Below are 11,301 nucleotides of genomic sequence, written 5' to 3'. Positions count from 1 at the left end.
CAAGAGATTTGCCCTTTGCCCGACCCTGGAGGCCCCAGAGGGAATCCAAGACAGGCACCACTTCCAGGTAGTCTTGGACACCAGCTCCAACACCTTCATTTCCAAAAAGAGGTTTTATTTACTTTGGTCCACAGTTGGTATTTTCACATTATTTCTTGGTCCTAGGGCTCCCGGGCAGGGGCTGGTCCCTGTGGAGGCCTTTGGGTGGGGGTCCCTGTGCAGTACTTGGTGGGGGAGTGGGGACAAGTGGGGGGGTGGGGGCTGGCTTTGTCTCAAGCGCTCAGAACTCCACTGTCCTGCCTGGGCCTCAGTGTCCCCACTGGGCCCCTGGGAGGGCCCAGGATTGGTGATCTGAGAGTCCTAGGGAAATCCATGAGGCCTAAAATATTTTGGGACTGTGGCCTGACCTTCTCTCAGCATCCTCACCGCCCCCCGCCCCCATTCCCCTGAACAAAAAGTATTTTCATTTCATTAAAACTGCCTGAAACTTCTGTGGGTACAGAAACCACAAACTGATCGGCAGAGAAAAGAGAAGCAGGGAAGATGTAACCGGAAACCACTTGGGGCCAGTTCCCCTCCTTGCCTGGGTTTCTTCTTCCCCCTAACAGCTTGGCCTAAAGTCTGCTGGGAAACCTGATGTCTGGAGCTGCCCTGGTGGGGACCCCCCACCCCACATGCATCTGGATATGGCCTTCACCCCTTTCCCCCAGAGTCTCAACTGGCAGCATTCAGACATGTAGAAAAACAAGACAAAAATCACAGAAAGACCCAAAAACCCAGATGGGGCAATGATGTGGGGAGATGGCCCGCATGGGTGTCTTAGTAGCCTGCCTCCTCCTGGTAGTAGGGAGGACACTCTGAGGGTTCCCCTGGGCCTGGGCCATCTCCAGCAGCTGCTGGAGCCCCGTCGGCCGCTGGGCCTTGAGGGCAGTACTTGGGGTCGTATATCTGCCGGCCCAGGCCAAAGACCTGACCACTCTGGTTGGCACCCTGTGTGTAGCCCATCTGCAGGGACATGGAGGAATTATCACATTTGTCTGTCCCCAGCTTTGTGTCATAAATGTGCCGCCGGGTCCCTGGAGCCGTCATGCCCACCTGGAGAGAGAGAAAAGACATCAGGGAGGGAAGAGGAGAAACAAACCCCAGAGGAGAACTTCCTGAGGGTTCCCACACCTTTTCCCGCCTCCCTGTGTGCACTCACAGTGGACATTCCTTTTGTACAGATTCTTCCTAGCCCTGCTCGGAACCCGCTTTTTTCTGACTCTGTGTTGAGTCGATCTGACATTTGGGTCCAGATTCCCTGCCAGCCAGGAAGCTCCCCAGGCTGGGGCTCAGGCCTGACGCGGACCTGAATGCTCCAAAAGCATCACACTGATACATCAAACTGATACACAGCAGGAAAAGTGATGACTGCAGGATCTAAAAATATCAGAGTTGGATGGGCCTCTGGGCATCCAACTTTGAAGGAAACCAAGGCAGAGCTGGGTAGTAACTTCCCTGGGGACACACAGAAAGCTGAGGCAGAGTCAGGGCAGGGGGGTCTAGGGGAACTGGGGCGACCCACCTGGCTGGCACACTTATTTGTGCCCATCTGGAGGCTGATGGTCGAGTGGTCCATGGGGGGCAGGATATGGTTTTTGGGGTCATACAGATGCCGTCTGGTGCCATAAGCTGTCATACCGGACTGGCTGGCACATTTGTTGGTGCCCATCTGCAGGGAGGCAGGAAAGGTCAGGCTGCCTCCACAAAGCCTCCAGACCCTGCCCCGAAATTGAGGAGCCACCAGAAGCCCACCACCTATGCACCCCGATGCTGAAGCAGCCAGGTGCCCACCTGGAGCCCAATGACGCACTGGCCCGCCTTCATGGTGGCATCATCAAAGTTTCGCTCCTGCTTCTCTGAGTATTTGACGCCAATGTCCACACCACTCTGCAACCCCTTTGTCTTGGCCTGGGGAGAAAGTGGGAAGGGAGTATCATGGTTGGGGCAGCCAGGTCCCAGGTATCCAAGTCCAGAGGAGGACCGGTGATCCAGCTGCAACCTGGCCTTGTACCATCCACCCAGCACTGTGGACTCAATGGCTTTCCCTGACCCCTGGCTTTCCCTCCCCAGGCAAGAGCAGCCCCACCCTTCCAGCTGCACAGGCCAAGAACTGTGGGGGGCATCCTCACCTTCCATCTCTCTCACCTTCTATCACCTCCTTCTACCCAGCCCCAGCCACCATCTCTCCCCCACACCTGTCCCCTACTCCTCACTGGTCTCCTGGCCTCACTGCCCAAGTAGTAGCCACAGGGGGTTCAAAACACAATTACCTGACACAACCCCCCCAACCCCCCATTCCCATGGCAGAAGCTCGCTGTTCCCTCCTCCTGAAATGCTGTTCCAGCCTGCCCTGGTCTCAGTTTTAGACCCTAGATGTCACCATCATGCTTTCTTCTTTCAAGGGGCTTCTCCAAATTTATAATTTGTAAAGCAATGATTTGAAGAGCAAACCCTAATGTGAACTCTGGGTGTAACAAGGTGCCTGTGGAGGGTCACTGACTGCATGAGAAGTGGGGGAGCCTGTGCAGGGGTGGGGCCATGGGAGGTCTCTGTACTTTCCACTCCATTTTGTTGTGAACCTAAAAATGCTAACAAATAAATTTTTAAAAAATAATTTAAAAAAATAGGTTCATTTATTGCCTGTGCATAAAGGGGTGGACTGTGTCTGCCTTGGTCACCCTTGAATTCATAGTGCTGGGCGCCTCATGAGTGCTCAGAAATCTTTGTAAAAGAATGAATGAAGAGCATCTGAAAAATCTCTGCCTGGCTTGCTGTGTGACTTTGGGCAGGTTGCTGACCCTCTCTGAGCCTCACCTTCCCAGCCAGGGCAAGAAGAGACACCTGCACCTGAGTCAAGTTCCCACTTTCAAACAGGTCGTTGGCCTCAAACAGGTCAACAGGATTCATGCCGTAGCTCACCATGGCCTTGATGAAGTTGGAGAGGTTTTCTAGCTGGGAGGAGACAAGAGAAGGGTGGTGAGGGGCCTTGGTCTCCCCACCTGTCAGATAGGGTCCCCCAGCCCCATTCTGGTTCCACTTCCCTCCCCCTGGTCCCTCACCTGGTGCCAGTTCTGCATGGAGCGGTTGATCTTAGGGACTGAGCCTGGCTGCAGCTTATTCATGAGTCTGAGGAGGACACATGGGGTGGGGGGAAAGGGGGAACCTCCATTAGTGTAGGGGAACCTCAGAGACCCAAGACTCACTCACGGCTTCCTGGCCACCCTCTCTCTGGACCTAAGTTTCCCCTATTACAATCCAGTCTCCACCCACCAAAGAAACAAAGATGCCAAAAAATGACACCAACCAGTGCTGGGAATGCAGTTCAGAACCACTGAGCTATCCAGTGATTCTGGGAATTTCCATGAAGATTTTTAACGTGCAAACCATGGAATGTTTGAACCACAGCTGAATTAGGGGCAGCAAAGAAAGGCCTCCAGAAACCTTAAGGCTCTCCTAAGAGAATGCTCCCTGTTAGAGATCAAAGAAGTAACACAGGAAAAAGAAGAGCAAGACCAGACACTCATCAAGAAGCAGCAGGCAGGAGTCACACACAGCATGACCTCATCATGCATAGCATGTCAGGGTGATGGGCACAGTGCACACACACACTCACGTGCACAATATGATCCCATCCTTCAGACCCTTCTGGAAGTCTGGGCCAACGGAGAGACCAGTGAGTCCCTCAATCCAGCTTCGGAGCTCCGCCTCCTTCTGAGGGTCATATTTGGACTGCAGCTGGAGGGGTAGAGGGCACAGGGTTGGGATGAGCCCAGTGGAGCTCCTCATAGGGCAAGACCCAGTGTTTGCGGAAAGAAGAAACATAGTAGTCAGGAGGTCCCCACACCATTGGAGGAGACTCTTCCCTTTTCCCATCAACACAGATAAACTCCAGTCTCTCTCTGATAAACATCCGGGCTAATCTACCTTCAATGGTGCTAACCCCCCAGGGCAGCCAACATGGCCCTGCCACCACCCTCCACCTAAAGGATCTGCCTCCATGCCTGCCACCTCCCTGTTGTTTTTAAAATTATGGTGAGAAACATACAACATGTACCACTCGAAAGCTCATAAATCAGTGACATTCAGTGCATTCACGAGGTTGTGCAACCGTCATCTATTTGGTTCCAGAACATTCCATCACCTCAAAAGTTAGCCCCTCCCTATTAGCTCTCCCCACCTCCCCAGCCTCTGACAAGCAGGAACCCACTCTCTGTGTCTGTGGATCTGCCTGTTCTGGCCATTTCCCATCAGTGGAATCACACCCTGTGTGTCCTTCTGTGTCTCCTTCTCTCACTGAGCATGGTGTTCTCAGGGTCCATCCATATGTAGCAAGTATCAGGGCTCCACTCCTCTTTTTATATAATTTCATTTGTTTCGCTGTGCTGAATCTTCATTGCTGTGCCTGTTTTTCTCTAGTCATGGCCAGCGTGGGCTTCTCACTGCAGTGGCTTCTCTTGTGGAGCACGGGCTCTAGGGTGAGTGAGCTTCAGTAGTCGCAGCTTCTCGGCTCTAGAGCATAGGCTCAGCAGTGGTGGTGCACAGGCTTAGTTGCTTCATGGCATGTGGGATCCTCCCAAATCAGGGATTAAACCTGTGTCTCCTGCATTGGTAGGCAGATTCGTCACCACTGAGCCACCAGGGAAGCCCTTCACCCCTTTTTCTGACTAAGTGATGCTCCTGTATGTGGAGGGACCACACTGTGCTTATCCATTAACCCGCTGATGGATATTTAGGTCACTTCCATCTTTTGGCTCTTGTGAGTCAAGCTGTATAAACATCCATTTATAAATTTTATTTGAAAACCTGTTTTCAGTTCTTTGGGGTATATACCAGGGAGTAGAAGTGTTTGGTCACATGATAATTCTACCTTTAATTTGGAACCACTGAACCTTTCTCTGCTCCTTGAACTGGCCACACTAGTGGCTGCCTCAGGGCCTTTTCATATGCTGCCACCTTGGACTCATGTTTGCACAGGTCCCTCCTTTCAATCCAGTTGTAGCTTGAAGGTTACCTCCTTGGAAAGGTCTTTCCTGACCACCTGGCTGTGACGACCCTCTGCATCCCCCACCCCCAGTCCTTATTATCTTCTTTTTAAAACAATATTTATTTATTTGGCTTGGCTGTTGCGGCATACAAGATCTTTAGCTGTGGCATGCGGACTCTGAAGTTTCAGCATGTGCAATCTAGTTCCCTGACCAGGAACTGAACCCAGGCCTCCTGCCCTGGGAGTGTGGAGTCCTAGCCACAGGACCACCAGGGAAGTCCCTGCTTTATCTTCTTCCTAGCTTTTTCTACCTTTTGGGGTATGATCTATCTCCTAGCTGATGGTCCAAGCTCATGACAAGTGACAAGACGTAACCCAACTCAGGCTCTCTCTCAGTAAGGAGGCTCATCCTCCCCCATCAACACACACTGCCCACACATACAGCACTGGCTGCCCCCAGGGCAGCATCCCACAGTGTCCAGGGAAGCCTAGGACAGGGTGTGTGTGTACAGCCCCAGGGCAGCTCCCTGGAGGGGTGGTAAAAACCTGAGGACCTGGCTGCCCAGTTGCTTTAGTTGTGTCCAACTCTTTGCGACCCCACAAACCATGGCCCACCAGGCTCCTCTGTCCACAGGATTCTCCAGGCAAGAATACTGGAGTGCTATCCTCTAGGGGATCTTCCCAACCCAGAGACTGAACCTGCGTCTTTTATGTCTCTTGCATTGGCAGGCGGGTTACCACTAGCACCACCCGGGAAGCCCCAACCCCAGACCCCTCTTTCACCTCTACTCACCCTGTGCCCGCCGTGCTCTCTCCTCCACACCCCCTAGAGACAAGGACTCAGAGTTGCCCTTGCAGCCCCCACCTCGATGACCATGGACAGGTTTCACCTCATGCCTCTGTCTCCCCAGCTATGTTTGAATGGTCTTCCTAAGGCTTTCCAGACCTGGGCTCCACTTCCTGCTTCCTGCATATAAACCCCTAGACATGAGATCAGGGCTGAGCTGCTCAGAGTGCAGGGGAGACAAAGGCGGGAGGCTGGCCTGTGAACCTGATCTGTTCAGCCCACTCCCTCCTTGGATCTCCTCCCTCTCCTGTCTCTGGTTCCCACGCCTGGCAGAAGGGTGGTGGGGGAGGAGGGGGTGTTATTAGGGTCGCTGAACTTGAAGCAGGCAGGCTGGTCTGGATCTCTGGCCTGCCTGCCCAGCTGGGCCCCATCCTCGTCCTCGACAGCTCACTGGGGCTGGGGCCAGGGAGGGTCCTGGGCAGGGGTGCCTGGTCTGGCCCCACCCGCTAGGCTGCCTTCCACCCTGCTGCCCAGCTGGCCTTCAGCACATTCCTCCCCACCGCAAACTGCCAGGAATGCAGCCGCTGCCTCCTTGCTAAATCAGGACCAGCTGTTCCCAGCGGTCCAGACCCCCCAGCCAGCCAGAGATCTCAAGGGTATGCACTGGACCTCAGCCTGCCTGTATGCCATCCAGCAGTGGGACTGAAGCCTGGGGTGGGGGGCAGGGGGTCTTCTTCCTCTCAAAGTGGACGGTCTAGAAACAACAGGAACCTGGTTTCCAATTCAGGTGGGTCCCTGAGGTGACTCCGGTGAGGGGGTGAGGGCCCCGCCCATTCTCCAGGCCCGCAGACTGAGGGCTGGTTACAAGGAGCTTCTGACCTCATCCCCCACAGGGCAGGTAACAACCTGCCTCCATCCCACTCCATCACAGGAAGCTGCCCCCACCCCGCTGAGGTGCTGCGCCCTCACCCACTTCCTGCTGCTTCGGGGGAGATGCCCGGCTGCCCAGGAGGACTGCTGGCCATTGGACACTGCCTATGCCAGGTCTGGGTTCGAGTCCTGACCCTGCCTCTGATCTGCTACGTGGGTCTGGGCCGTCTTGAGCGATGTCTCTGAACCCCATGTGCTAAGCAGGGTCTCGGCTGGGTGGGGACTGTCAACACTCTGCACCCACCAAAGCATTACTGCTGGAGTGTGGAATTGTGTGTTCAAGGGGGAATCGATGGGGAGCTTGCCGGGTGACCATGCTCAGATCCTGGGCTTCCCAAATGGGCTAGTAGCTCACAGAGTTGAGATGTGTAAATTCTCCCTCTGGTCTGATGACCTGGCAGAGACCTGGGGGCCAGCAGGGCTGTGTCCCCAGTGTGCCCAGGCAGGCTCCTGTCAGCCGCTTCCCTGGGGCCACATTCCCAGGTGCCTGGTGACAGTGTGTGCCTAGGGGGTGGACAGGGATGACAAACTTCCCTCCAGCTGGAAAACCCTTGTGTGTCCGGCTTAGGACCTCTCCCCCTGCCCTCCAGGGCAGGGATCACTCTCTGCTCCTGTTTCCTTGGATGCACTGAACCTGCTGTGTTACCTTGCAGAAGTCCCTGCCCTCTTGGGCTAGAACCAAAAGCACTTTCTGAAACAGAAGTGTGCCCCATCCCCCCATGCCCTAGCCCGCATTTTCAAGTTACAAAACCCACATGCTAGGGTCACATTCAGGGGACTGGTGGACCTCTTTGCTATTTCTTTAAGTGTGTCAGATGGTGACAAAGAGAATGGGGAAGGTAGGCCCCCTCGATTCTAACTCCCCCCACCCACCCAGTGCCCCACCTCCCAGGTGTAAGAAGTCAGGAAATTCTTCTGCGGGGCCACACCCTTCTCAAAAACACCTGGCCCGCCCCTTTCCTTCCCCGAAGCGTTAAGTGGTCCAAAAGCAGAAGTGGGGGAGGGGATGAGAAGGGGCCGCTGGGGTTCCCTCAGGACCTTCTCAGGCCTTGAAGCGCTAGAGGGGCCCAGGGCTGGGGAGTTCAGAGCGGTGGGCGGGAGGCTTCGGACGAGAAGAGGCTGAGGGAGCAGGGCTGGGTAAGGGGTTGGACCCAACCGCTCCTAGATGTTGGGGTGGGTGCCAGAGCACAGACCTCACTGTTTCCCCAGAGTTTAAGGAGCGTCGGAGGCACCCTCGGAGTTTCGGGGGAGGAGAGCCGCCCCCGATGCCCAGGGAGGCCAGCGGGGCGCCCGCCCTGCAACCGCGGAGGGTGTGACGGACTGGGCTGGCGGAGAGGGCGCTCCCCTCACTCACCCGGTTCTTGACCTCGGCCGAGAGCCCGTACGAGGGCCCCTTGTTGAACTGCGTGGAGCTCATGGCTGGCGGGCGCGGCGCCGCGGGACGGGACGGACGGACCGACGGCCGGGCTGGCGGGCGAGCGGACAGGGGACGCGGACCCAGCGCCCCGCCCCCACCGCTGATTGGCGCGGGGCGCACATGTCCTTATATGGCTGCGCCGCGCCGGATTCCTGAGGCCTCGGGCTTCCTGAGCCCCTGAACCGCCCGACCCCCGCCCCGCCCCCTCGGAACCCCAGGGAGACTGAGGCCGGGAGGGACGGGACCCCGCACAGCGGAGACCCGGCACCCTCTCCTACTCAGTGCTGGGAGCCCCCGGGCGGCTCTCCCCATGCTTTCTGGGCCTCAACTAACCTTTCTACATGATGATGGGAGGGGGACAATGGTTGAATGAGACCCTAATTCCCTTTGGACACTAATGCGGGGAGGGGGGACCCTTCTCTGATGCTTAGAAGCACCTCCCAGTCTAGGTCCGCTTCTGGAAACCCTCCTAGCTGGGTGGTAGGCAAGGGAAGTAGGACAGGCTCTTCAGCGGAGGGGGTCATTGGCGCTGGGACTTTGATGGAGGAGTAGGAGTTTGCCAGTCCAAAGGGTATTGTTTGTCCTGGCAGAACAAAAAGTGCAAAGACTTGGAGGGACCATCAGTGGTTGAAAGTGTGCAGAGATCAATCAGATAGGTTGGGGAAGTGGGGGATGAGAAGGGACCCTAGATTCTGGGTTGGGGGATGGTGGGAATGGGGAGAAGATGTAACATCAGAGAGTTAAAGTCAGGAGATGCCTTGGGGGTAGAGTTGAGGACACCAAGGGAACCAAGCCAGGCACACACTTGCCACTCAATACATGCTGCCTGCTTGTGCAGATAAATCAATAAATTAGTAAAGGAATAAATTTCACTTTTTCAGTAACATTCATTCACACACCTATTTACTTGTTTATCAAAAGCTCTATGACAGGGTCACTGGGCCAATCCCTTGCTAAGCTATACTGACTCCCTCCTGGCTCTGGCCCTGCCCATCCCTGGGAAGACAGACCCTGGCATAGACACTCCCACCCCATGTGAACACGTACAGGACAGAGAGAGGTGTCTGGGGTGGAGGAACCCCAGGAGGGAGTGGGTGCTCCCCTGGAGGGGTAAAGGAAAGAGGCATGTAAGAGTGGGCATGGGAAGTGGGGTTTTGAAGCATAAGTAGGAGTTTGAAACATTTGACAGGTGATCTGTGAGGGCTTAAGAGATTACTCACCCTGCCCTTCCCAGGAACACCCCTCCCCAGTGCCCCACTTTCTCAATGTCTATTGACTCTTTCTCTGACTATGCATCTTCTATGCTATGTGAAGGCTCCTTTCTTCAGAGCTCAAGTCCTAGCTGGATGGTCTTGGGTGAGTCCCTTCCCATCCGGGTCTCAGTTTCAGTATCTGTGAAATAGGGACCAGTGGTCAACCAGACAGTGTGGCTGAGTATGGGAACAGGGTGGTTTCTCAGTGTCTAGGTGGGGAGTTGTTTGGGTGGGGGCTGTACTGGTGGACTCCTTGCAGATTCCACAGGGGGCAGGACCAGGGCACTGTGGGGGCTGGCAGTAGTGGGAAGGAGGCTCGAGCCAGCCTGGTGGGCTATAGCCCATGGGATAGCAAGGAGTCGAACACAACTGAACAACTGAGAACACACTATATTCTTAGCCTCCTGAAACCCAGAAATTCAGATCAGACATATGAAAATTCAAAACCCTGAGGTTCCAAAAGCTTAGAATATTATAATTTGAGAAACTCCCCTCAGGACCTGAGGCTTACAGAACTATGTGGTTCTGTGTAATCTTACAACCTCAGTGGGCCCCACCTGGGTTCAAATTCCCGGTCAGCTGAGATAAGGGCATGTCAAAATCTCAGGAATTTTGGCTCAGCCTCGGAACCTGGCCAAGAGGCCTGGGGCCTCTGCAGTTGCCCTACAGCCTTGAACGCTGGCGCCCATCTCTCCGTCCAGGACTGACCCTGGGGACACTGTAGGGGTAAGGAGGGCTGTGGAGTGACGCAGGCTCACTGGGGACAGATTCAGGTACTCTGGGATGGGGGCCACGGCTGGAGGACTCAGGGTTGCAGGAAACCCTGGAGCCTCAGCCTTGGGTGCTGGGCCCCAGGGTCTGGGTGGGTGAGCACAAGGGGCTGCAGGTGCGATGAAGGCCTTCTGGGCTTTGCATGAGACCCTGGGGGTCCTATGCGCCAAATGATGCAGTAACAAGAAAACAATGATAGTTACAGTAAAATGACAAGCCTGTTAACTCAGGTCAGCATCTCCCTTGCTCACAATCCGCCAGGCTCCCTATCACCCCTCAACAAAGGTGTCCTCCAGGTCCCCAGGTCTCCCTAGCTCACTGTGTTCCAGAGGCATGGGGCTTCTCCTCGCTCTGCCTCCAATAATCAGCCACAGGCTTGCCTCAGGGCCTTTGCTCCCGCGGTGCTCTCTACCTGAAACTCCGCTTGGCTTGTTCACTGTCTCCCCTCTAGAACCTTCTCAGTAAGCCGTAAGCAGGGCTCCCAGCTCCAATGCCACTCACACATCCCAGACAGGTCCCAAGTGACACTCACAGCGTTCTGTGAGATCCAGCCATCTTCTGAAGTCCCCAACAGAAGATGAACCCAAACCAAAAAACAGCAGAAACCAGCACAACATTGTAAAACAGTTATCCTCCAATTAAAAAAGAATAAAATAAAGTAAAATAAAGTCTCCGACTGTCCCCAGAAGTGCGGAGCCTGGTCCTTCTCCGCATCTTTGTCTCAGATTTAGAACTGTTTCCCCCCATTTTCCTTTTTTGTGACAGTAACTTTCATTTGCTCCCCTGGGTCGAGTGTCTCCCTAACATGGAAGTAAGCGCTAGACGGGGATTACTGGTACAGCAGTCGCTTGCCACACGGCCCTACTTCAATACAAATTACCTCAATAAAAATAAAGTTTAAAATTCCATTCCTCAGCTGCACTGGCCACATTTCCAGAACTTAGGAGTCACATATAGCTAATGCATTAGACCTCGCTGCACATTTCAGGGACCCACAGCCTCCTCACTCACCCCCACTGAGTGGCTGGGTTTTCTCCCCAGGTCAAGGGTACATCAATTGGCCTCACCATTATAAAAGATGAGTTTGTGTTCTCCTTTTGTGACCAATAAATGATCT

The 11,301-nt window shown here is 54.7% G+C and overlaps 1 protein-coding gene across 2 annotated transcripts; it reads right to left on the bottom strand.

The window, feature by feature from the left end:
* Positions 1–94: 94 nt before the first annotated feature.
* On the bottom strand, positions 95–8,211 carry CNN2 (calponin 2). 2 transcript variants are annotated; one of them, XM_059888327.1, is made up of 8 exons: positions 8,098–8,203; positions 4,250–4,642; positions 3,656–3,777; positions 3,102–3,168; positions 2,857–2,994; positions 1,834–1,950; positions 1,565–1,711; positions 95–1,095 (listed from the first exon to the last, which is right to left on the bottom strand). In XM_059888327.1, the coding sequence occupies exons 2-8, from the start codon at positions 4,409–4,411 to the stop codon at positions 820–822; spliced, it is 1,029 nt and encodes a 342-aa protein (XP_059744310.1). In that variant the 5' UTR covers positions 4,412–4,642; positions 8,098–8,203; the 3' UTR covers positions 95–819.
* Between the last annotated feature and the right edge of the window lie 3,090 nt (positions 8,212–11,301).

This window comes from Bos taurus, chromosome 7 (genome assembly GCF_002263795.3).
Source record: "Bos taurus isolate L1 Dominette 01449 registration number 42190680 breed Hereford chromosome 7, ARS-UCD2.0, whole genome shotgun sequence".
In the NCBI taxonomy this organism is placed as follows: domain Eukaryota; kingdom Metazoa; phylum Chordata; class Mammalia; order Artiodactyla; family Bovidae; genus Bos; species Bos taurus.
Note: the sequence above shows the minus strand (reverse complement) of the source record. Positions and strands in the feature narration are given on the sequence as shown.